Genomic DNA, 26,004 nt, shown 5'->3' with positions numbered 1-26,004 from the left:
CTTCTCATTTGTATTTGTGCCTCCACTTTGCCCCCCCCAAAAAAAAAAAAAAAAAAAAAACAGATTTTAAGAGATTTTCAAGGGCATAGAAAATATCAGAAAAAAAGGAGTATAAAATAAATGCAAGGTACAAACGCCATGCAAGGCGAGGGTGGGGAGGGGTGCAGCCTGGAGGGGGCTAAAGTGTATCCGTTGTAGCCTCTGGATGGGCCTGGGCAGGCTGAAGCCTGGGTGCGAAACTTTCCAGTGGCCACGATACAGTTCACACCATCCATGAGGCTCACCAAGATCTGGTCACTCAGGAAAAGTGTAACCCTTCCAGACACTGAGATTAGCAGGAGGTCACCGTGTGAGCTGATGAATAGCCCCCCTTGAGCATGCCCTTGGCACGGATGCCATGGTGAGCTTCACACTGCACTTGCTCATCATGACCCAGTGCATGCTGAAGGCCTCACACCAGAGCTCAGTACCAGGGAAGCCTGTTCTGGGGGTGTGCTAGGAAAGAAGAGGGCAAGACAGCCCTATCCAGTGTCAGCAAGCTTCTGCTCCAGCTTGATGCAGAAGCATATTTGTCAATACACAGACAGGACATGTAGCATCTCCTGCAGGCAAAGCTCCTGTGATCCTTTCTCTTCTCTGGGCTACGGAAGAATGCTGCCTGGCAGGTGGGCTCCCAGCACGTGCTGGCGTACGGCCGGTCTTTGCTGCCAGTGAAGAGTACACCCGCACGCCTCAGCAGACTTTCGAGCAGGGCGCAAAGTTGGGTGGCCTTCACATCCTTTTGTGGAAGTGAAGGTCTAATGAGGACAAATTTCATACCTCTCCCACTCCATGAGGATCAAAAGTAGTTGTGGCAAAGGCAAGATTCTCCCTGGAATGCTTCAGGGAGCATTCACTCCCTGCCCACTCCAGCAACACCCACACAAGCTGCATGTCTCCCCCAGCATCTTCTGAGTATTAGGCCGTCCTTGCACTGCTATAAAAAGAAATACCCGAGACTGGGTAATTTATAAGAAAACAGGTTTAATTGGCCCACTGTTCAGCAGGCTGTACAGGAAGCATGGCACTAGCATTCTGCTTCTGGGGAGGCCTCCGGAAGCTTCCAGTCATGGTGGAAGGCAAAGGGGAGGCAGGTGCATCACATGGAGAGACAGACAGGGAGCAAGAGAGAAGGGGGAGGGACCACACACTTAAACAAGCAGATCTCATGAGAACTCACTCACCAAGGGGATGGTACCCAACCATTTATGAGAAATCCACCCCATGATGCAATCACCTTCCATCAGGCCCCACCTCCAATTCTGGGGATTACAATTCAACTTGAGATTTGGGTGGGGACACAGATCCAAACCATATCACTCTGCCACGGTGTTCTGTGGTCCCCTAAGCACCGTCTGCCATCATCACCAGCTTCGCTTCTCTTCCCCTGCAGCGCCTGGTCTCCATGAACATGCCTCTGAACAGCGACGGGACAGTCATGTTCAATGCCACCCTGTTTGCCCTGGTCAGGACGGCCCTGAGGATCAAAACAGAAGGTAAGGTCACCCGTGGGCACTGGGAGAGACACTCAGAAGGTCTAGCAGACAATCAGAGAGGAGCTCGGCAGCCTGCAAAGTGCTCAAGGGAACTTCCTGCCCCAGACAGCATCCGAGCGGGGATACGGGCGTAACCTGCGCTCCAGGACATCGCGGGGCCCCAGCCTGCTCATGACTTCTTTGCTTCCTCAATGGTCTCCCTGCCTCTAGCTCAGGGGTTTCCAATCTTTTGGCTTCTCTGGGCCACATTGGAAGAAGAATTGTCTTGGGCCACACGTAAAATACACTAACGATAGCTGATGAACTAAAAAAAAAAATCGCAAAATACTCAATGTTTTAAGAAAGTTTGCGAATATGTGTTGGGCCACATTCAAAGCTGTCCTGGGCCGCATGTGGCCCATGGGCTGCAGGTTGGACAAGCCTGCTCTAGCTTATTCATTTGGAACTCTAGCTTTCCATGAAACTCTGGGACTCATTCTGGGGGGTATCTTGAAGTCAGAGGGTATAGCTCACAAAACAGAAGGAGAATGGTCTTATCTGAAGCAGGACCAACCCCTGTCTAAAAGGACTTACACTGGCTACAGGTGGGTGTCTCAAATGCTCAACTCATTAAATTAATAGGACTGTGCTGGGAAGACGTGTGGGAAAGGGGACATAGTGACAAGTGGTGGCCGTGGTGGAGAGGTCATCATACACATTGTGCGGGCTGAGCCTGGCTCAAGGCTCTTAGCCAGCGGACAGGTGAGGATTCAGACCTCACCTGTGCCACCTAGTCAGACCTGGCCCCCTCAGGGCTGCGTCCACCTGGAGGAGCCCTTCTAGTTTTCACAAGGCTCCCTAAGGGCTAGCAGCAGCCTGAGTGGGATAATCTGCTTGCTTTATGATGGATAAGAGTTTGTGAACCACTATGGGAAAGGCTGTATTAAACACACCTAACAAGATACCATTTCTCTCCAAGAGTGTCCAGCCTTGGAGGGTCTAGTGTTTCTCAGAGCGTGGTCAAAAGACCACCTGCTGCAGTATCAGCTTTGGGTACCTGTTTAAGCTACTGAGTCCCAGGCACCCACACAGATCTGCTGACACCAAATCCCTGAGCATGGGGCCCAGGAATCTGCATTTTGAACCAACCACAGAGATGATTCAAACCCACTGGTTTGAATCATTCTGTAGTAATTACAGAAAACACAGATGAGACAAGCAGTATGCTTCCTTCCCCTTCCTACACTTCCAGCTTAAAGCTCAGGCTGTCCGTCAGTGTGTTCCTCGGGGCAACAGAAGGAGCCCCGGGCAGGTGGGAGGCTCGAATCCGAGTCCCTGCTCTCTCACTAATGACATGAGTATGAGCCATTTACTCTCTCTCTACTTCAGTTGCTCCATTGGTAGACTAGAGAAAGGTGATGACATCTGGGAATTTAATTCATTGAATAACCCAGACATGGGCCTTCCCTCAGTTAGATCCTTCAAAAACAATAACAGAAACATTTCACGTGAAGTGAAACCAGTCCACCAAGATACAACTCAAAATAATTAGCTGATTTTTAAAAAATAAAAATACGGGCCAGGTGCAGTGGCTCACACCTGTAATTCCAGCACTTTGGGAGGCCCAGTCGGGCAGATCACGAGGTCAGGAGATTGAGACCATCCTGGCCAACATGGTGAAACCCCGTCTCTACTAAAAATACAAAAATTAGCCAGGCGTGGTGGCACGTGCCTATAATCCCAGCTACTCAAGAGGCTGAGGCAGGAGAAACGCTTGAACCTGGGAGGCAGAGGTTGCAGTGAGCTGAGATCACACTACTGCACCCCAGCCTGGGCAACAGAGTAAGACTCCATCTGAAAAAATAAAATAAAATAAAAATAGGACAAGTTCTGCTACTAAATTAAAAAAAAAAAAGCAAAGGCTTAAAAAATATACCATCAGTAGCCAATGCAATCACTCAATCTGAAATGGGTGTAAATAGGCCTATTTCTGACTGCCAGAAAACCAAAACACACTTTTTTTTTTTTTTTTTTGGAAATGGAACCTTGCTCTGTTGCCAGGCTGGGGTGCAGTGGCACAATCTCAGCCTACTGCAACCTCTGACTCCCCTGGTTCAAGCTATTCTCCTGCCTCAGCCTCTCAAGTAGCTGGGATTACAGGCACGTGCCACCACGCCTGGCTAATTTTTGTATTTTTAGTAGAGACAGGGTTTCACCATGTTGGCCAGAATGGTCTCAATCTCCTGACCTTGTGATCTGCCCGACTGGGCCTCCCAAAGTGCTGGGATGACAGGCATGAGCCACTGCGCCCAGCCAAAACACACATTTAATTCACACATGTGTGTATAACAAGGAAGAAAACTGGGAAGGAAATGTGTTCGTATGCTAACACTGATTATCATGAGTAGAAAGATCAGCAGTGACATCCACCTTACTCCTTTAGTTTTTTTTACTTTTTCCAAATTTTCTGCAAGGAGTGTTACTCCCCTATGTTCAGAGGGAAGGAGAGGCGATGTAAATGACTGCCAGGAGGAATATGCTGTAATACTTAAAGATTGATGTAAATTAAGGATGTGAGATTTTGTTCCATAGAGGAACAAAAGGCAGGGAGGTATGGAAGCAAGAATTCAGCAGGGTCGAAGGTTCACTGTCAAAGCAAACCACATGCCAACTAAGGAAGACCAATAGCTAGTAACAAGGCGAAAGACTGACCAAACAAATGCAGGGACCCAATTCTGAGGAGACAGGAGTTCCAGAGAAAAGAGGAGAAGACAGCCATGTGGGAACTACAATCCTGTGAAGAATTACAGACTATCTTTTAAACACAAAGACATTTCAGAACAGCTACCAAAGGGCCTGTAACACCCCTACCCAAGGGTGAGCCTTCATCAGACACGGGCCCTCCGCAAACTTGTTAAAATCGAAACGCCCCCACCCAAGGGTGAGCCTTCATCAGACACGGGCCCTCCGCAAACTTGTTAAAATCGAAACGCCCCCACCCAAGGGTGAGCCTTCATCAGACACGGGCCCTCCGCAAACTTGTTAAAATCCTAAGAAAGGAAGACAAAGTCAAGTCTTGGAAGCAACTAGAAAGAAATGTGAGAAGACATCTACATTTGTGAAGATAAGGCTTGCATCAGTCCTCACCCTTCAGACTTCTCAGCGTGGAAGGAACTGGGGAGAAATTAACACCTACCTCAGAGAAGCAGAGCTCTCAGCCCAAGTCCAGCACCAGCCAAACAAGCTTCTCTCTTGGAACACAGAAGGAAGAGAGTGAAAAATACTTAGATGACATGAAACAATTGGTGAACTTCCACAATTACACAGACCATCATGATACTAAATTAAGGCTGATAAAAAAAATGAAAGGTCCTTTTGGAAGCTGTGTTAATTTCTGAGGTCTGCTGTAACAAATGATCACAAACTGGGCAGCTTGAAACAAGAGAAAGTTCTGTCAGTTTAGGAGGCCAGAGGCCTAAAACTAAGGTGTCAGCAGGGTCGGTTCTTTCTGGAGGCTCTGGGGAGAATCTGTTCCACCCTTTCTCCCAGCTTCTGAGGGCTGTGGACGATGCCTGGTGTGCACTGGCTCAAAGCGGCATCACGCCATCTGTGCCTCCATCTTCACGTAGCCTCCACGGTCTTGTGTCTTCTCCTCTTGTAAGGACACCAGCCACATTGGATGTAGGGCCCACCCTCATCCAGGATGACTTCATCTAAGGACACCAGCCACATTGGATGTAGGGCCCACTCTCATCCAGGATGACTTCACCTTAACTAATTACATGGGTGAAAATCCTATTTCCAACTAAGGCCACATTCTGAGGTTCTAGGCAGACATGAATTTTGGGAGGACACTATTCGGCCCAGTACCGAAGCTAAGTATATTTGGATACCGTGTGTGTTAGGATCTTGCACTGCGTGTGTCAGAAACCTCCAGCTACCTCTCCCGTGAAGGGGATTGATCGCCTGCGCGGCTGGAGGGCTCAGGAGTCATCCCCTGCCTTCAGGTCCTATTTGGATCTGGCATTCAGGGAGCTCGGGATTCCATCAATCCCTCTACTGCCACCTCTGCATACTCTGCCCTGTGGCCCCAGAGGTGGATTTGAACCCAGGCAGTCTGACACAAGAGCCCTCAACCACAATACTGGACTGCCGGTCCTATGCGAGAGCAGTAAACATCCCGTGTTGGTTTCCTACTGCTGCAAAGCAAATTACTACAAGCTTTTCAGCTTAAAAAGACACCCCGCTGGCTGGGCATGGTGGCTCACACATGTAATCCCAGCACTTTGGGAGGCTGAGGCAGGCCAATCACCTGAGGTCAGGAGTTTGAGACCAGCTTGACCAAAATGGAGAAAGCCCGTCTCTACTAAAAATATAAAATTAGCTGGGCATGGTGGCACATGCCTGTAATCCCAGCTACTCGGGAGGCTGAGGCAAGAGAATCACTTGAACCCAGGAGGCAGAGGTTGCAGTGAGCCGAGATCGTGCCACTGCACTCCAGCCTGGGCAACAAGAGCAAGCTTCCGTCTAAAAAAAAAAAAAAAAGACACCCTGTTAGTAGCTCATGGTTTTGCAGGTCAGAAGTCCAGCAGTGGTGAAGCTGGGCTCTCATAAGGCAAATCCAGGAGATGGATCAGGCCATGGTCTTTTCTGGAGGCTTTGGGGGAGATCACGTTGTTTGCTGGTGGAATTCATCTGTTGCAATTGTAGGCCTGAGGTCCTCGCTTTCCTGCTGGCTGACAGCTGGGGACCCCCTCAGCTCCTAGAGGCTGCCTCTCTCAGTTCAGCCCACATGACTGTTTGCGTTCTTCCAGGCCAGCTGGAGAGAACTCTGCCTTGAAAGGGCTCATGTGACTAGGTCAGGCCTGCCTAACCTCCCTGTCTTAGGTCATAGGTGCCGTGTGCCATATAACCTAATCTCAGGAGTGAAATCTATGATGGTCAGGGGCCCAGGGCTTTGGCAGCATGTGTACCCTGGTGAGGAGCATCTTAGAATCCTGCCCCCCACATCTGCCCTTACAGCTGTAAGGCTCAGCGTTCCTTTTTCACCACTCTAAGGCTAGGACCCCAGAGGCTGCATAGGGCAGGATCTAAGTAGGGGAACTCGGGACAGAGCCCTCATTGACAGATGTACCCTCCAATCATCCATGTTCCCTGTGGCTGCCCAAGGAGGTCCATGAGAAATGCCACCCATGGGGACCAGCCCCCCACTGCCTGTGGCAGGGCCATACGTGTTCCAGCTGGTGAGCGCATGGCCGCCATTGTTCCTGCCCAGGGGCTGGGCTCAGTCCACAAGGAAGAGCACTGAGTGCCAGTGGAGGGGCCCCCTGGCTGGCCTGAGCCACAGGCAGGGGGAAGGGGAGAGGAATGGCATTGGAGGGGGCACGAGAGGGAAGGGGGAAGGAAGGAAGGTGGAGAGAGGAAGGGGAAGAGGAAGGAGGTGGAAAATGGGAAGACTGGGGAGAAGTGAAGCAAGCAAGCAAGAAACTGATGAGTCAGGGTTGCGTGGGGCAGATGCCACCATCTGTGGCTTCCTACCTTACGCAGAGGGACCCAGCCCATCAGAGGCCCACCAAGGGGCTGAGGATCCTTTCCGCCCTGCAGGGAACCTAGAACAAGCCAATGAGGAGCTGCGGGCGATCATCAAGAAGATCTGGAAGCGGACCAGCATGAAGCTGCTGGACCAGGTGGTGCCCCCTGCAGGTGGTGAGTGCTTCCTGGATTCCCGCACCTTGGCCACTGCCTGGCCGTGCCCTCCTCTGCCTGCCTCTCCTCCAGCTGTGGCACCCTTAGAATGCAGAAGCATTCTCTGAGACTTGCTTCTTGAGTCCCCTAGGCTTGCTGGAGGTCTGGCTTCAGACCCTTCCTGCGGGACTTGAAAGCCCTATTGGTTAGAAGGGATGCAGGTGCAATGCCCTGCACAAACTCAGAAACAGAATGTCAGGTTGGAAATCTGGTGCAACCCTGCTTTTTACATAGGGTAACAGGCAACTCCCTGATGCTTAGGGGTTTGGCAGAACTTCTAAAGAAACTCCACAAAGTATAGGTTTCCCATAAACCTGATTGCTGTAGGATTGCTCTAAGACCCTGAAACGGGAATCCCCTGAGATTCCTCCCCTCTTGGTTGACATTCTTTTTGTTCTCCAAGAGCAGTGTTTCTTGACCCTATCAAGCCCCAGATCCTTTAGCAAAGAGTTTATATTGCCTTTGCTATGATCCTGAATGAAAATGATAAATAATATAACTTTCCTATACATATAATTTCCAAAATATTAATATAATGCCTTCATTCTAACATAAAATCTGTTAAAAGCTGATGTTTCCAATATGTAAATACTCAGGCATAACTATACCAGAAGGTACATTTAGCTGATGAGATCTTCTCATGCACCCACTTACAACACATACGGCTGGGTTCACAGGAAGCAAGACAATACTGAATACTGTCAACACTCTGATTTGCCATTTTGAAATAAGGGGTAAATAAGTATATTAAATAAGTGTGTGTATAAATAGCCCCACACACATACTTACATATATGCAGAATAACCACGATGTGACACTTACGGTGAGTGACCCACACACCACAAAGAGCATCGCCATCAGGAATACAGTTTTCCAAAATGCGAACCTCTCTCGGCCAAGTTTAAATAATCCAAAGTATAGTTTTCATCAATTTACACAGCAGTTGTATTCCTGGAAATTGTTAGGTATGTTAAAACCATGCAAAACAATGTCCTGTGTTCATTTGCAAAATGAAATTATGTTCCGAGCTCAGAGAGTCCTGAGCAGAATCATGGAGGTGTGGCATGAGCTTGAAAGCCATGCAGAGTGCAAAGCCGTGATTGCAGAACATGCCTGCACTTTAAGGGACAGCTCTGGAGCTACTTAATGCTGGTGGCACCCCCACAGTACCCCGACAACTGAAAACCACCCCACACATTTACTGTGCCCTCCTTAAGAGGCGACACCACTTGTGTTGAGAACCACTTGCCAGAGGGAAAGCCGGACTTGGGCTAAGTGACAATCTCGCCAGTGCCATGTGATGTTTTACATACATCATTTTATTGAATCCTGACAACATTTCTGTGAAGTTTGCTCAGGGAACTAAAGTTCTTAGAAGCTAAGTTGCTGACCCAAGGTTACCTGGAGAGTCCAGAGCAGATTCAGGATTCAAACCCAGGCCCCGGGGAACCCAGGACTCCAGGCTTGTCCCACCATGCAGTTCTTCCTTCCTGACTATGCTGGACAGGGGACCCTGGGTTTTTCCCTCCCACGTGGAAAGGGGATGCTTGCCAGAGAAGGGAGGGGTCATCACTGCTATGGATTTGGCTATTTTGGAGGGACAGGGAGGAGGAGGAGAACCCTCACCAGCCCCCAGATCTAATCGCCAGCTGTCTCTTGGGCCTGTCGCATCTCTTCACAAAGAACCAGGAGGTAGATCCTCCAAGGGGCTCCTCACCAGGCATGAAATGTTTCCTCTGGGAACTTATGGCTTCTCCACTATCAGGTTCACTCCCAGGACAGGCACTGATGATGTCACATATAATCTTGGGTATCCAGCTCAGCAGGGATGCAGCCAAGCCACCTGGCACAAAAACTCCATCTGGTTTGAAAGAAAAATCCAAACTTCCATGGGAAGAAAGCCCTCCTTCCACCAGCCCCTCCCTCTGAGCTAAGCTGAACTGTTTTGCACTTGCACTTGGAAGAGTGGCCAATTGATGAGGGACATTTGAAGCTCTGGACTCAAATAAGAGTTAGCAAATATCAGTTAAGTTAAAAAAAAAAGTGGGAAATAATTTTGATGATAGGCTACATTTTGCATAAAAAAAAACAGGAGAAAAAAAAAGTGGGAAATAATTTTGATGATAGGCTACATTTTGCATTAAAAAAACAGGAGATAAGAATATGTTTGATGATTTACATAACTAATTTGCACTAAGAATCTCTGAGAAAATACTCAAGAAACTAGATTATCTACAGGAGGTGGTGACTAGGCAGATAAGGGCTGTGGTGGGAGAGACTTTTCACCATAAGCCTTTTTATGTTGTTTTTTTTTCTCTTTTTAAGCCATGTGAATGTACTACCTCTACAAAAAAATTAAACCTAAAAAGTTTTAAAAAGGTTTGGATGCTGAAAAAAAAAATGAATGAAGTTCAACTGAATTCCCTTGCTCCCCTCTTACCCCCCTCCCCTCTCCATACGTCTCAGATGATGAGGTCACCGTTGGCAAGTTCTATGCCACCTTCCTGATCCAGGAGTACTTCCGGAAGTTCAAGAAGCGCAAAGAGCAGGGCCTTGTGGGCAAGCCCTCCCAGAGGAACGCACTGTCTCTGCAGGTGAGGGCCTGGGGGCGGGCCCACACTCCAGGGAGTTCCTGGTCATTGCCTCTGACCTCCAGTCAGGGTCTCGGTCCCTCCCCAGCAGGCTGGAGGCCAGGTCCCTGCAGAGGGAACCTTTCAGAGAGCTCCAGACCTTTCCAAAGGTGGCTGTGAGAAGGGGGTGATGTGCCCTTCCCTACCTGCCACCCACTGACTGCCCTCCATGGTCCTGCCTGCTGTCATAGCCCCCAGATCTCTCAAACACTTCACTGAGGCTCCCGTGACAGCCCCTGACCCCTGGTGCCCCCTCCTAATGACGCTTCATCCCTCCTGGATGGGCGAGTGGATTCTTCCATCAGAGGGCAGCCCAGCCCCCAGTTCACACACAGACAAACCTTCCGGAGGGTCGACTGGCTGGGTGGAGGATGCCAGGGCCCTGGAGGGACAGGCCTTGGCCTGAGGCTGTGGCTGGCTGGGGAGCTTGGAGGACAGGGAGCACGGTTCTCACCATCCTCCCCTTGGATTCCAGGCTGGCTTGCGCACGCTGCATGACATCGGGCCTGAGATCCGACGGGCCATCTCTGGAGATCTCACCGCTGAGGAAGAGCTGGACAAGGCCATGAAGGAGGCTGTGTCCGCTGCTTCTGAAGATGACATCTTCAGGGTGGGTGGTGCCATGGCGCACTCTCAACCTCTATAAAGTTCAGTTTGGAGCAAGAGGGTGGGCCGGGGTTTTGCGGGGAACGTCCAGGGGAAAGCGCTGCACCAGAGGAAAGGGCCACTTCCAGGCTCTTCCCGATTAGCTGTCTCCTTGCCCCTTTGCCTTTTCCAAGCCTGACTCCAGCCCAAGGAAGGGCTCCCTGGAAATGGTAGCTCGCAGTGTCATGGGCTCTCAGAGAAGTGGGAAGGAGCCGCCTTCCTAAGGGAAATGTTTCCTAGGAGAAACTGCTACATTCGAAGTTGCAGCGTCGTCACCCCTGGGGCACATCTAATCTGCAGGCTTGTTTTGTTTGTTAATATTTGAAAATCTGGCACATTCAGGTCAAAATCAAGACTTCTGGCATTCCTTGGAAAAGTCAGGAGACCTGGCAATATTGAGCTTGCATTCCCGTAGGGCAGCAGAGGGCTGGAGCCTGGTGGCGGTGGCCCTTTGAGATGGAGCATAGCGTGTGTTCTCCAGGTCTCGAAGACCCCTCCAGTCCTCCCCTTTCCCTCTCCTTTCCTGGAGACTGAAGCTGCTGTACCGGAATAAGGGGCGTTTATCACTCACTTGTGTTGCCTGCCTCACCCCGCTGGTGTTTGGTTACAAATCCTTCTATAGCAAGGGAGAAGCTGCCAGCCATAATTGTGCAGGGCCCTGCTCACACCTCTGTCTCCCGGCCCCGGGCCCAGTTCCCAGGCTGTGGAACACACGGGGCAAGCTGAGCCCATCCTGCCCCTGCTCCGTCTCTTCTTCATCCTTATTCTCATCACCGGGAGACATTCGTCACTGAGTGGCCTCAGGGATGTGGCATGGTGGTGACACGACCCGACAAGACCCCAGAAACCAAAGCCTCACTCACCAAGGCCCAGGGATGCTCTGATGTCAAGGGTTCGAACAACCTTGCAAATAGCTACTTGCCCACTTCCCCAGGACAAGGAAAAGAATACTGGGGAAAAACACTGGCTCCTGGTTTTAAATCTCTCTGAGTCCCCGAGGGGAAAAAGACCATCATGCGGGAAATTCTTCATTTTCAAAACCGCTTGGCCAACACAGCTTTTAGCTCTGTGAGCACACTGGGTTTCTGTTTTTTAAATCTGGTTAGAATCTTCTGATCGCTCTCCCAGCCCCCGCCCTCACAGTGTGCTGGCTGCTCTTAGGGACCACCATCCTAGACATGCCCTGGAAACTCACTCCCAGCCTTCAGGGGCTTCACTGGAAACCTCCAGGGCAGCTCATACCAGCGGCAGCCCCTTGCCCAATCCCATCCCCACTGGTGGGTGGGTTCTCCCAGCTGCCACAGAGGGGAGCCTGGAGCCTTGGGACTCCGGGTCCCTCCCTCTCTGGAGCAGCCAGGCATGAAGAAGGTCCTCAGGTGCTCCTGGCTCCCAGCAGGGCTGTGCCTCCCCAAAAGAAGGCAGCCCGCCTTCCCAGGCCCTGCACTTCCCTGACCTGGCTGTGGAGGCTGCTCTCTGGGAGGGGTGGGTGCTAAGGGACGTCTCCTCCACCCACCCCTCCTTCTTGCCTACAGCGGGCCGGTGGCCTGTTCGGCAACCACGTCAGCTACTACCAAAGCGACGGCCGGAGCGCCTTCCCCCAGACCTTCACCACTCAGCGCCCGCTGCACATCAACAAGGCGGGCAGCAGCCAGGGTGACACTGAGTCGCCGTCCCACGAGAAGCTGGTGGACTCCACCTTCACCCCCAGCAGCTACTCGTCCACCGGCTCCAACGCCAACATCAACAACGCTAACAACACTGCCCTGGGTCGCCTCCCTCGCCCTGCCGGCTACCCCAGCACAGTCAGCACTGTGGAGGGCCATGGGCCCCCCTTGTCCCCTGCCATCCGGGTGCAGGAGGTGGCGTGGAAGCTCAGCTCCAGCAGGTAAGCGGGAGGCTGGCCACCCCCGGCGGCACACACGGCGCACGTGCTGCCACCCTCAGGAGACAGTGGAGGAGACGGAGGCCTCGGCCAGCCACTTGTCCCTCAAGCTTCCAGGAGGTTGCTGCCCCAGACTCCAGCAAGAGCAGGAGGCACTGTGCTGTCTCCCAATCCTGCCCTTGATCAGACGTGGCAGGCTCTGGGCAAGTCGGCAGTGGCTTGCGGTGCTGGTTCTCCCACAGGGCCCTCCCCTCTCCCGTGCTTCCTGAGTGGCAGAATGTGATCCTCAGATGTTTGTGTTCTGGCTGCACAACAGAAACCATCCCGTCTGCCCTTTCCCGAGTCTCTGCCTAAACCTGGCCTTTCTCCCAGCTGAGATGGGAATGGTGTTTCCATTGCTTCCCTGGAGCCCCTTTGCCAGCCTCCCGGAGAGGGCACCCCACTGTGGGAGGCGCCCTCTGTAGCACTGGCCCATTCTGCCCAGCACAGGATCATTCCTGGAGGTCTTGACTGCACCTCTTACCCCTGACTCACTCTTTTCTCCTTGTCCTCTGATCCCTGTGCTCTAGGATGCACTGCTGTGACATGCCGGATGGTGGGACCTCCCTCCTGCCCTGGGCCCCCGTGGGGCTCCTCCCTGTCTGCATCAGCAGCTCCAGGGTTCCCTGGAAGGGCTGAGAGAGGACACCCCCTGCATCGTGCCTGGCCATGCTTAACTCTGCTGCTCTTCCAGAGTGGGACAGTGGCTCCCAGCAGGCGGCACAGCCCCCCAGCATGCCCGGTTCTTCACATGCCTGCCCTCCAGCTCAGAAAATAATAGAGAAGTGAGAGCTTCTCTCTAAACCCCTGGAAAAGTGTGCATCCGAGGAGCAGGCACACCTGCTGCTGGCCTGCCCATCCCTCCGGAGGGCCCATTTTCAAGTGGCTGCATGCAAGCCCATGGGACCCAGGCACTTAAATGTGTCAGACGACAGGCCAGTTAAAAGGACCATCTCCCTGTCTGCTTTCCTTTCTGCAAGATTGGCTGGTTTAGCCACCCAGAAGCAGCACTGGGGGCGTCCTTCAATTCATGAGGCCTGCACTGCTGCCTTCTGTGTGCACAGGGCAGTATGCTGGGCACTAGATTTTATGTGCTGGCCTGAAGGGCTGGCTTTGCATAGGAGAGGATCGAATCTAGGCATCTAGTCTTGGGGGCCTGCACCTGTTGTGGGGGCCTCATCCTTCTCTGCAACCTCACTCCCCTTCCACGGCGTTTGAGGACTCAAGTACTGGGTCCCCACACCCCCTTCTCCCCTCTGGCTTCATGAAGCTTCTGCTTAAGGAGGGCTCCATGTCCGTCTTTAGCAGCTCAGGGTGAATTAATTCCCACCCTCTAAGGGCATTTTCATGTGAAGCTTTGTTCTCTGTGACATAAGGGGAGAGGGATGTTTAGAGGAGCTGGGGGAGGAGACCCCAGGGGATTTCCTTGTCCCCACAGATACGTCTCTCCACATAGCAAAATACATGCAAAGCACCCGGCACAGTGCCCAGCACAGTCAGTGCTCATGAAGCGTCGGTTCCCTCTGCCCACTGCAGTGGGTACAAACACACAGGGTGCCAACTTCAGCTTGGTGAAGAAGAGGAGCATAGCCCACGTCCCAGCTCCCTTGTCCTCCGTGTCGCAGCTCGAGGCTAAGGGCAGCTCAGGCCCTAGCATTGCTTGTGCTGAGGATGGGCCAGCACGTCCTGTGCCCGGTGGCCCCCAAAAGTGCTGTTGCCTGCCTGCTGCTGCTCTGCGTCTCCAGCCCCTCCCCACGTGCCTCACCAAAGCCCACTCCACCTCCCTCCCCTCCCAGTCCTCCTGGAGCTCCACCTCTCATCTTTCCTTGCACTGCAGGGCGGGTGGCATCTGCAGTCCTCCTCCTCGAGAGAGAGAGAATTGCTTCTACCCGGCCTGAGATGCTCAGAGCCAGGGCACTATCTAGCACTCGGCTCTGAGAGGATGGACCAGGAGCTTTCCCTGATGCCCTCAGGGAGGATAAAGTGGGCCCAGCATGCGAGGTCTATAGAAAGCAAGACAAAGGGAGGCACTGAGCTGAGCTCAGACAGGAAAAGGAAGAGGCCTTGGTCCAGAGCTAAAAAGACATGACCCTGTGAGCAAAAGACCCTGTCCCAGCAGGGAAAGGCACGTCCCGGTGTGGGAGGATCTGGAGCTCAGGAGGGATTCAGGCTCAGCAGGGACTCAGGCTCACTGCCTTCTGCTCGGAGAGCAAACCCCTCTAGGTGAGGCTTCCTCTCTGTGCCTTTACCCCAGGGTGCCAGTGTCAGAATCAAGGGCACCATCAAAATAAGATGCCAAGGACTTCTCAGCTATGCCAAAGACCCAGGTGTCATAGCTGGAGGTGAGTGGGGGGCAGCCTCTAAGTTAGGCAGGGCATATGTCATTCCAACTTCATAGGGAAACTGAGGCATGAGGTGGACCAAGTGACTTGGACCAGAGGGTAAGTGGATTGGGGTCAGGACTCAGATCTCCCTGGATCCACAGCAGACATCCTTCTCCCAAATGGGACCCTCACCCTAATCTTAACACTTCTATGGATCCATCAGCAATCACACGAGAACAAAGCACCAGCAACTGTATGCCTGTTCACGTGTGTGTGCTTATGTTTGTGCCCGTGTGTACGCATGCATGTGTATGCGTGTGTGACGCTTTACTTGCTGAAGGAAGCGGAGGAGGGTTGGCAGTTCCTGATGTTTTTCTTCATCTTGGATATTGTAGGTGCCATTCCCAGGAGAGCCAGGCAGCCATGGCGGGTCAGGAGGAGACGTCTCAGGATGAGACCTATGAAGTGAAGATGAACCATGACACGGAGGCCTGCAGTGAGCCCAGCCTGCTCTCCACAGAGATGTGAGCTCTCCTGCCCTCTGCTGAGGCTGACCCAAGTGTGGGAACAAATGTGGGGAGGCAGGGGAAGGTCCCTGAGATCCGTCCTCTGGGGCTGATTGCAGGAGGGAGGAGATCACAGAGAAAACATCCGCACCACCTCTGTCATCTCCTCCGTGAAATGGGAGCCCCCATCACACACACACACACACGAGGCCCTTTTTAGCTTGGCCTTTCCTCGCCAAGAAAATTTCTGAACATTGTTTTATAAACATTTTAGGCTGTAAGACACAGTCATAAATATATTTTCTGGTGAGACTCAGTATACACATACATATATTGACAATTAAACAAGTGTTTCAAGACACTGCTTATAATAAAGCTGCCCAGAAGAGGGCACTGGTGGCAAAGCCAGGCCTGAGATTTCTTGTCCTTGCTGCAATTCTTAGAGTATTTTAGCTGCAGATCTAGATCCTTTAGAAGGTTGTAACATTCATTTGGTCACTGATGACTAGTCCTTAAAAGCAGGCTCAGCACAGCACAGTAGAAACTATCAGAATGCGTCGAACGTCACAAAGGTAAGCACTGTGCTGTGAAACACTTGCTTAATTGCCAACAGATGTGTGTATCGGGGGGTCTCCTTGTGAAACGTCTTTGTGACTGTGGGTGACATCCAGAGAAGTTTGAGACACAGTGTTTCCAAAGCTTTTCTGGCTCTTTTCACCCTCAAAGCCCTGTCTCATCTGTTACTGTATCTGTGACTTACAACAGGCCTCTGAGACAGAGAGGGTATATGTCATTTCAATTTTGTAGAAAGGGAAACTGAGGCATGGGGTTTTCCCCAGAGGTAATGCCTGGGCCCTATGGGCTTGCGTGCAGCCACTTGAAAATGGGCCCTCTGGAGGGACAGGCAGGCCAGCGGCAGGTGTGCCTGCTCCTTGGATGGACGCTTTTCCAGGGGTTTAGAGAGAAGCTCTCACTTCTCTATTATTTTCTGAGCTGGAGGGCAGGCATGTCAAGAACTGGGCATGCTGGGGGGCTGTGCCGCCTGCTGGGAGCCACTGTCCCACTCTGGAAGAGCAGCAGAGTTAAGCGTGGCCAGGCACGATGCAGGGGGTGTCCTCTCTCAGCCCTTCCAGGGAACCCTGGAGCTGCTGATGCAGACAGGGAGGAGCCCTGCGGGGGCCCAGGGCAGGAACGAAGCACTCACCAACCCCTCCCAGCATGTCAGTCCATTCAATTCCTGAAAAGACTTCAGAGTGAGGAAGGACTAGGCTTGCAGGCTTTTGAAGACCGGAAAGATGTGGCTGGAGGTGGTGGGAGGGGGCACAAGGCCCCCCACCGTGGGGAGTGTGGGGAGAGCTGCGGCCAGGCCAGCACAGCACGAGGCTTCCTGGGGTCCAGTGCTTTCTGCGCAGGAACTGGATGGGAAGAGTAGCAGACGCGCCTCCTTTTCCCCAGCACGGAAAGAAGAATCAAGTGACTAAGGAAAAGCGTGGAAAGAGTCCCAGCCAGCGGCTCTTGACAAATGCCTGTGCCTTTGTGTCCCCATCAGCAAAATGGGGCGGTGGGGGTGACAGGCCTTCTACTTTTCTGACTCAGTGAAACACGGTCAATATAAAAAAGGGAAATACCTGAAGCTCCTTATGAGATAAGTCTCTAAATTGATTCTTAGAGAATACAAACACGAATGCCTGACCACCTGCCCTAGAAATCAGGAAGAGCATGTAGTTTAACCTATTTCAGTTATTCTAGAGTGCTTGGTGCACCAGGCACTCTGCTAGGTTGTTAAGAACCATCCTCAAGGAAATTCCACAAACTAGGAAACTAAGAGGGTCTCAGGAGAGGAAGATAACACAGAGAGTTTTTCACTACCCCCAGAGTGGTACAACCCCCAGGGGTACAGGCGTTCAGAGAAGGTTGAGGGCAGGGTGACCTGAACTGGTACCATGCACAAGGTGAAACGGAAGCTGGGTCTGCAAGAGCGGGGGTGATTTGCATAAGAAGAAAATATAATAGGGAGGCCTTATCTAGCTGAGAGTAAGAGCAAGTCTTCAAGGCATAAATACCGCAGTCTGCACTCAACCAGCCTTCCTGCACATCTATAAATTATCCAAGCCTCTGTGCTGTGCCATGAGCAGGCGTGGAGTCACCCTCAGAGGTGTGGGGTGGCACCAGGGACCAGCGAGTCAGTGGTCTCATCTGGGAATGAGGTTGGAATGCAACTGTGCTTCTTGAACTGCAGCCTGACCCAGCAGGGATTGTGAATCAAAATTTTACTAAAAATAGAACAGACTAAAGTGGACTGGGACCCACCAGGGAGCAATGCATGCACTAAGGGTAAGCAAAGGGCATGAGGTTTCATTCCATCAGGTGTGTCTGTGCGTAATGAGAAGCTGTCAAATCTACTTCTCATTGAGTTTCCATCAAAGGCCTGGAAGCAATAGGCTAGATGTCCCCTGAGGTCCCTCACAGCCCTGCTGTTCACCTACTGTGTAACTGTAGAGTGGTTGTAGGCAGCTGCTTATGTGCTCTTGCTGATGAGCGGGGTGGCAGGGCAGGGAGATATCGGGGGGTGGGGATAAGTTTGGGCTAAAGTTGAGGGTCACTGGGGTAAACAGCATCAGCTCATGCAAACACAGGAGCCAAGGCCATTCCCCAAAAGAACTTCATGGGCCTAGGATTCTTTCTGATTCAACACCTTTGACCCCAGAGTGCCTTCACTGTCCCAAGTCAGAACTGCAGGCTCATGAGACAGGCTGCGGGTGAGGAGCTGGCAGCTCCCACTGAGCAGGCCTGGAAGACGCCAGGGGCAGGCCAGAACTTCTTGGGGTGGCAATTCCCCAAACTTGCATGTAAGCACAAAGTGGGCGTCCCTTCACTAAGGATCAGAGCAAAGTGCTTTCCGGGGGTGCAGCTGTCCCTGTGGGTGGCCACTTCTCAGCCTCCAGGAACAAGCCCCATGAGCTCTCTGTTCCAGGCTCTCCTACCAGGATGACGAAAATCGGCAACTGACGCTCCCAGAGGAGGACAAGAGGGACATCCAGCAATCTCCGAAGAGGGGTTTCCTCCACTCTGCCTCACTAGGTAAATGCACCCCTCGCTCTCTGGATGTGGTCAGCGGTTACTCCCAAGAGAATATTGGTCAGGGATGATTGGGAAATCGTTGTGGCCTGCCTCAAACCAGCCCCACACAGTGGGGGCATTTCCAAAGCAAGGAGACAACATTCCAAAGGCCAGGTGTGCAGGGATGAGCCCTGGACACCAGAATACGTCTCAGACGAGGGGAGGGGAAAGGAGGAGTGTCTCGGGCCATAGTTACTGCTCCTGGCACCCCACCAGCGTGTGAACCGTCACAGGCCAGTGCCCTGTTTTCCTGCCCTGATCCTGGCTCTCTGGCTGGCTTCGCAGGTCGAAGGGCCTCCTTCCACCTGGAATGTCTGAAGCGACAGAAGGACCGAGGGGGAGACATCTCTCAGAAGACAGTCCTGCCCTTGCATCTGGTTCATCATCAGGTAGCTCACACTTTTGGACAGGCCACTGTCACCTGCCAGCAGGCCAGACAGTCCCCAGGGTGACGGACGAATCCTGAAGACCTCAGTGGGTCTTGCCTATCTCAGATGGCTGGCATGTCCTGCCCCTGCCCTAAGAGCCATCCCTGTAGGGCTTCACACTCCTCCTGTGCAGGTGAGAGCCACAGCAAGGTTTAAAGCATCACAGGCGGGGGCCTAGGAAGTGCTGGTGCACAGGAGCTCTTTGTGTGATCCTGAGGACCCACAGCTGCGGGTTCCACCTGAGCTTTCTTCTTAGGCTGCCACAGATGCCACTGACGCCTCTGACACTAGCCGATGCTGCAGGGCACTCAGGAAGATGTACTTGTACCTAGAGTTTGAACACACCTGGAGATTTTGCCGCACAAAAATCCATCCAGTGACATACAGAAGTGATTAAAGAACCCACCAGCAACATGGTCAAGAGTAGGGAATGACATCCATGGGAAGCAGGTCCAGGGAGATTCCATAAATGAAATGTCTCTTGGCATGGCTGACTCCAGCCGAGATAGTGAAATCCAAGATGCCAGGACCAAACATACCTTAACATCTTTGAACTTCAGTGTTATCTAAGGCCAGTCTGTTAACCCCAGGCAAACTGAGGTCTAAACCTGGGTTTCCCAACATTCTGACCTTATTAAAGTTACCCTCTTTTATAGCATGGACCTATGTTTTAAATGGACCTATGCTTTGTACCCAAAGGCATTCAACTGCCAATCAAAATTCATAATCAGCATGAGATGGCCAGTGTGGCCTGGCTGAGTTGATAGTACTTAAGCTCCAAGAAATAAACAGGTTTTCTTAGCCTGTGTGGCGTTGACTTCCACTGGGCTTTCTGAAATAATGAATATGGCCTTACACTTTTCTCAGATTCCCAGGGACCCAGGAGCCCCAGGCTGAGGACCACCATGGGCCGGGGCAGGAGGTGGAAGGATGTGGGGACACTGTGTGTGCTATCTTAAAAGATTTCTAGAAGTCGATTTCACCTATCTGTTCTTGTCATACTGGTAGGCACGAAACTCTCCTCTTCACCTCTTTCTCCTCCTGTACTCTGTGACCCTAGAGGTGGGCTTTCCCCACCACAGTGTCGCTCTCTCCCAGGAGCACATCCCATCAGAGCAGCTCACCCTGCAGAGCCTCTGCCCTGGCAGGTCGTCCTGGCAACAGCCAGGCAGGCCTGGTCCCTACCCTAAGGATGCTCAAGAATATTCAGGGACAGAGGGCGTACCGTGTGACATTTTTTTTTTTTTTTTTTTTGAGACAGAGTTTTGCTCTTGTTGCCCAGGCTGGAGTGCAATGGCACGATCTCGGCTCACCACAACCTCCCGCTCCCGGGTTCAAGTGATTCTCCCGCCTCAGCCTCCTGAGTAGCTGGGATTACAGGCATGCACCACCACGCCCAGCTAATTTTGTATTTGTAGTAGAGACAGGGTTACTCCATGTTGGTCAGGCTGGTCTTGAACTCCCGACCTCAGGTGATCCGCCCGCCTTGGCCTCCCAAAGTCCTGGGATTACAGGCCTGAGCCACTGTGCCCAGCCCTGAATCTTTTAATCACAATACAGCACCAGATTTAACAATGGCTCAAAGACAACCTGAGCTAGAGACCGGCAGGGCATTATGAATGGCCCCATTAACTGTAAGAACTAAAACCACAAATACTGGTTTTCCCAACTCCTTGTGAGGTGCACAGCGCTTCTTCACAGACCTCATTGCACTTGAACCTCACACCAGCCTCGCGGGGCGGATGGATAGACGGCATTCATTTTCTGGCTTTACAGACATGCAGGCCTCACCCTGCTCTCCATTCTATTGAGGACAAAACCAAGAGCGAGAGAATGCACAGCTGACAGGTGACCAGGCCAGGGCTAAAAGCAGGTTACCACGACCCCACCCAGTCCCAGCTTTCAGAAGTTTATAGGAGATCACTTTAGACCCAGATGATCCTAAGATGTATTTTGAGATAGTTGAAAGTCATGCCAGGTTGAGATAGAACCGAGAGGGGAAAACAATGGCATGGGAATACCAGGCAGGTGGAGCTGGCTGGACACAGCAGCTGCAAGCAGTGGTTGCTCAGAAGCAGGGGCCTGCCTTGCTTGGAGTCGGCCACTCCTATTAACCCGCACTCCTTGTGTGTCTGCAGGCATTGGCAGTGGCAGGCCTGAGCCCCCTCCTCCAGAGAAGCCATTCCCCTGCCTCATTCCCCAGGCCTTTTGCCACCCCACCAGCCACACCTGGCAGCCGAGGCTGGCCCCCACAGCCCGTCCCCACCCTGCGGCTGGAGGGGGTCGAGTCCAGTGAGAAACTCAACAGCAGCTTCCCATCCATCCACTGCGGCTCCTGGGCTGAGACCACCCCCGGTGGCGGGGGCAGCAGCGCCGCCCGGAGAGCCCGGCCCGTCTCCCTCATGGTGCCCAGCCAGGCTGGGGCCCCAGGGAGGCAGTTCCACGGCAGTGCCAGCAGCCTGGTGGAAGCGGTAGGTGACTCGCAGATGGGCAGGGGGGAGAGGCCACGGGCAACAAGGGGACTTGGCATGTGGGGCTGAGAAGGGAGCACCTGGCTCTTGCCAAATTCATTGCCGTCAATATCTGAGCCGGAAAGACCCTCCCTCTCAGGGCTGCAGGAGGGCTGGTGTGCGGAAAGCCATGACTGCACAAGATGCTATTGGCTCTCTCGAGGCTACGCCCACTGCAGAGGGCGGCAGAAACCACTGAGCAACTTATCCCTTATGCTGCAGCTGCTCAGCATGCAAATGTGAGCCTGGCTGCCTTTATTCACAGACAGGCAAGATCCAAGGTCCTCAGGCCTGACTGCCCATGAGAATCACCTGGGGAGCTTTGGAAACCCGGGACAAATTAACTACCGATTGTTAAAGCTCTTTGATGATTTTAATGTGTAGCCAGGTTGAGAGCCACTAGTCTAGAACAAGAAGAGTTTTCAGTCCCACTGTGCTCTGCCTGGTCAGAGCATCTAGTGCAATCCTGGCACCACATTATTAGGGACCTTTGACACACTGGAACAAACCCAAAAGAGGATGACCAGGATGGCAAGGTTCCTAGGAACCATTTCCTAGGAGAACCGGTTCAGGGAATTAGGGAAGAAAACCTGGAGAGGAGGTGACTTTGGAGGGTGCGATACACCTCTCATACCTGAAACGGGTGGGATGGGGAAAGGGTGGCAGGCCTAGAGCAACTGGCTCAGCCCACCGGCAGACAGATCTCAGCTCACATGAGGAAGACCTTCCCAACTGAGCTCTTCCAAAATGAGAGGGGCTTGCCTGAAAGGTAGTGAGCCCCCCATCATCAGACATAGCCAAGCAGAGACTGTGCTCATCTGGGCATCAGGCTGTCGTGCAGGAGGTGGGGAGTTAAACCAGGTGGCTTCCTCTCAAAGTCTGGTATTCCTGTGGCCTCGATCATCCTGCATTCATTTCACAGACCTCCCCTGAGCGCCTACCACATACAGGCCCTGTTCTAGGTACAGGGACGCAGCTGAGAAACAGAGCTTCTGCTCTCATGAGCTCACATCACGGTGAGGAGAGACAGATAAACACACACACATATAACACATCAGGAAGGTCAGGAGTGCCAAAGAAAAACTAAGCAGGGCAAGGAGAGAATGAGTGGCGTGGGCAAGGAGCAAGACAAACAGATGCCTGGAAGGAGCGAGTGCCGGGCTGCACTCAGCTTCCCATACCCGCTGGTTCAGGAGCCGACTTTCCCATAGCCAGGCACTAAGCAGCCGGTAGGGAGGACAGAGAAGCTTAAGGGTCACCTGCTGGCCCTTCCCAGCAGAAGCAAGGCAGGGGCACGTGCCGTGTATGCACAGATACCTCACCCCTGGAAAGGCAGCAGCAGGAGGCAATGGGCAGTGGGCCTGTCTCAGCAGTTTCACTGGGGAGAATGGTTTCTCTGAAATAATCGTGTAAAGGTTCGGTGGGTGTCAGAAAGGAGAGAGGCAGGCTGGGATCTGCTGATAAAGCAGCAGGGCAGCCCCCCGGCCCCTCTGAGAGCCAAGCCTACTCTGGTTTTTGTTTTGGTTTTGGTTGTTTTTTGAGCCAGGGTCTCACTGTGTCACCCAGGCTGGAATGTAGTGGTACAATCACAGCTCACTGCAGCCTGGGGCTGCAGGGGTCAAATGATCCTCCCACCTCAGCCTCTGGCCTTGCTAAGATCACAGCTGTGCATCACCACGCCCAGCTAATTGTTTTTAAATTTTTTGTAGAGACCAAGTCTCCCTGTGTTGCCTGGGCCTGGTCTCGAACTCCTGGACTCAAGCAGTCCTTCTGCCTGGGCTGCCCAAACTGCTGGGTGACGGGTGTGAGCCACCGTGCTGGGCCATAAGCAAGTCTTTCTATATTTGATGACAGTGTTTGACCACCCCAGCCAAAACTTCTCTGGCCTGCACATCCCTAATTGTTTTGGCAGATGCTCCATCTCTACTTGTTCCCCATGGGCGCCCCTCCCAACACACACACGTACACGTGCACACACGCACACTTCCCCAAGTGACCCACCAGATACCCCTCGCTCTAGCCCTCAAGGGAAGAGCTGGGCTCCAGGAATAATGTTCCTTTGGTTCTTCGTGGCTCCCACCCCGCCCCTTCAGGTCTTGATTTCAGAAGGACTGGGGCAGTTTGCTCAAGATCCCAAGTTCATCGAGGTCACCACCCAGGAGCTGGCCGACGCCTGCGACATGACCATAGAGGAGATGGAGAGCGCGGCCGACAACATCCTCAGCGGGGGCGCCCCACAGAGCCCCAATGGCGCCCTCTTACCCTTTGTGAACTGCAGGGACGCGGGGCAGGACCGAGCCGGGGGCGAAGAGGACGCGGGCTGTGCGCGCGCGCGGGGGCGGCTGAGCGAGGAGGAGCTCCAGGACAGCAGGGTGTACGTCAGCAGCCTGTAGTGGGCGCTGCCAGATGCGGGCTTTTTTTATTTGTTTCAATGTTCCTAATGGGTTCGTTTCAGAAGTGCCTCACTGTTCTCGTGACCTGGAGTTAACCGGAACAGCGTCTTCTTTCATTTCTGTTGGGACAAGACGCGGAGCCTGGGTGCGCGCGCCGCCCTCCGGGAGGAAGGCGCCCGGCTGCGTCTGCAGAGGCGGGGAGAGGAGGCGGCGAGGGTCCCGGGGCGCGAGGAAGGCGCCTGCCCTCTCCCAGCCCGCAGGCCCCGGGCCCGGCCGCGCCTCTGCGGGGAGAGCACCCGGGCTTCCCGCGCGCCCTCACCAAAAGGACCCTACAGCAAACGGGTGTCTTTCGACTCTGCTTGTAGAAACCATTTGCACATATTCTGTACGAGCCTCGCTGTCTCCCTAGAGCCAGGGCCCTGCGGATTTGGAGAAGGGAGCGGGGCAGGACTTCCAGGAGGAACCCAGCCTGGCCCGGAGAGGGAGGAGGAGGCCGCCTGGGGCGCGGAGCTTTGGGGATGGGCGTCGGGCCGGCAGCGGTGCCGCTCACTCCGACCGGTCCCTGCCCACCTGCGACGGGATCCCCCGACCGGCACAGGCCACGCCGAGCTCCCGGCCAGCCGCCGGCCCGCAGGCAGCGCGAGGGAGGAGCTGCGCCGCCGGGAAGGGGCCGCCGGCTCCGCCCGACCAGGTGGTGCTGAGCTTCCGCTGAGCGCTCTTTTGTTTTGTGGTTTGACACTTTTCTTGACAGCATGTTGCAGTTTCTTTTTGGTTTTGGTTTTTTTTATGTTTTATTTTGTTTTCCCAGGGGGAGGGGAGGAAGAAGAGTGTTTACAAAGTCCTGTAGCGCCCTCACCTTTCTGTTTTCACTTTTGCCAATGTACATCGGGTTTGGTTTTCTTGTATTATTTAAACGGTTGTGGTTTCCTTTTTCCACGGAGGTTCAATAGAAGCCGCTGCAGGAGAGTTTTACCAATCATTGTGTATGCCCAATAATTTGTTATCATTTCCTTAGGTAGTACCCTATTTTTGTTCTGGTTTGGTTCGGTTATCTAATGGAAAGGTAACTGGCAATGCACTTGATGTGGTCTTGCACATGTGGGTGATAGAGTTGGGTTCCTTTTTATGCTGGGTGTACAGGTGGGTTTGGGAGAGAGGAGCACGCGCGAGAGAGTCTCCGAGTGTGTGCCACGCGCGTGTGTGTGTGGTGGGTTGTCTGTGTGCATATGTCCTGCCTGTGTATATGCACCCACACCACGTGCCCGTGCACACCAGTGACTACGCAGTTCCCCCTTTCTGGTTTAGCCGTGGGAAGATCTGAATCTGGGGCCATTTGAAGGCAAAAACAAACCACTGTCTCTGCTTCTGAAATGGGAATCAGTAACTCTTTGCATTTTCTGTCCCACAAGATATGCAAAAACAATGCAATAATATTCATTTAAAAATACAATTGTGAGTTGTGTTGGCATTAAAACTGTATTTTAAAAAAAAGACACAGAAATTTAAGGGAAAAACACAAGAAGGCATTTTGCTTCAATATATTCCGTGTAATGTTTTATTGCATTGATAATGTTTCTGTTGAAGAAACCGTTATACTTGAATTCAGGTCAGTTTCAGTATTTTTCAAATATTTTTTTAAAACTGAATTGCAATTGTGCCAAGCGAATATAATGAATTGAATTAAGTTGGTTTTTGGATTCACTTCTTGTATATTTTGCTGCATGTAAAGTAAATCATTTTGTATTTGGAGTGTGACAAGCTTTACCTTTGAACTCTTAAGTGCTTTTCTATATGTGGTTGGGGGAAAGGGAACAAGTTTTCTTTAGTTTGCACAATGAGCAAAGGTATCACCAGTGTAGTCATTATTCTGCTCTCCACAAACAGGTTTGGACATTACTGTTTTGCATATCTTGTGTTTGCTTCCATTTCCCTCAATTTTTCCAAAATCGTTTGCTGGGTATGTTCATACCGCCTCTTGCTGTGAGAGACCAGGACCTATTTTATTCCAGTCTTCTTCACTCTGTCCACTCTGCTCTGGTCATCTGATTTGGTACTTCCCCAAGAACAGCCCTTCACTATGAGGCATAGGGAGGCGTTCTGACCAGCCCTCAGTCACTGGGCTGGCATCCGCATCCCCCATGGAAGAGGTGGCTGGCTTTCCCTTCACTTCCACCACACAGACTTTTCTCATTGGCTTCCTTAGGAAAGTGTACACTAACCGGGAGGATAAAATTAAAGTCAGGCTGCTTGGAGGGAGGGGCATCCTCA

At 52.5% G+C, this 26,004-nt stretch overlaps 1 protein-coding gene and 1 long non-coding RNA gene across 5 annotated transcripts in view; one reads left to right on the top strand and one right to left on the bottom strand.

Moving 5' to 3' along the window:
• The window catches only part of CACNA1C (calcium voltage-gated channel subunit alpha1 C), a 636,647-nt gene extending 611,227 nt beyond the window's left edge, over window positions 1–25,420 (top strand). For all 3 annotated transcript variants that reach the window (XM_030804511.1, XM_030804510.1, XM_030804512.1), the window contains 10 exons: window positions 1,433–1,535; window positions 7,119–7,220; window positions 9,726–9,853; window positions 10,365–10,499; window positions 12,067–12,419; window positions 15,175–15,303; window positions 18,260–18,366; window positions 18,691–18,794; window positions 20,972–21,304; window positions 23,437–25,420. In XM_030804511.1, the coding sequence (XP_030660371.1) occupies window positions 1,433–1,535; window positions 7,119–7,220; window positions 9,726–9,853; window positions 10,365–10,499; window positions 12,067–12,419; window positions 15,175–15,303; window positions 18,260–18,366; window positions 18,691–18,794; window positions 20,972–21,304; window positions 23,437–23,736 (1,794 nt within the window). In that variant the 3' untranslated portion in view covers window positions 23,737–25,420. The remainder of the gene's footprint in view (window positions 1–1,432; window positions 1,536–7,118; window positions 7,221–9,725; window positions 9,854–10,364; window positions 10,500–12,066; window positions 12,420–15,174; window positions 15,304–18,259; window positions 18,367–18,690; window positions 18,795–20,971; window positions 21,305–23,436) is intronic.
• On the bottom strand, window positions 1,432–23,686 carry LOC115832882. 2 transcript variants are annotated; one of them, XR_004028259.1, is made up of 6 exons: window positions 23,606–23,686; window positions 15,111–15,237; window positions 8,886–9,120; window positions 8,082–8,210; window positions 4,711–4,765; window positions 1,432–1,516 (listed from the first exon to the last, which is right to left on the bottom strand). It is a non-coding gene; the product is annotated as an uncharacterized LOC115832882 (long non-coding RNA). The 2 variants fall into 2 exon arrangements; XR_004028258.1 differs by lacking the exons at window positions 8,082–8,210; window positions 8,886–9,120; window positions 15,111–15,237; window positions 23,606–23,686 and adding an exon at window positions 5,284–5,812 and having other exon boundaries at window positions 4,711–5,227.
• Window positions 25,421–26,004: the final 584 nt, after the last annotated feature.

Source organism: Nomascus leucogenys, chromosome 23, assembly GCF_006542625.1.
Source record: "Nomascus leucogenys isolate Asia chromosome 23, Asia_NLE_v1, whole genome shotgun sequence".
Classification (NCBI taxonomy): Eukaryota; Metazoa; Chordata; class Mammalia; order Primates; family Hylobatidae; genus Nomascus; species Nomascus leucogenys.
The sequence above is the reverse complement of the archived record's forward strand: the minus strand, read 5'-3'. Positions and strand labels throughout refer to the sequence as shown.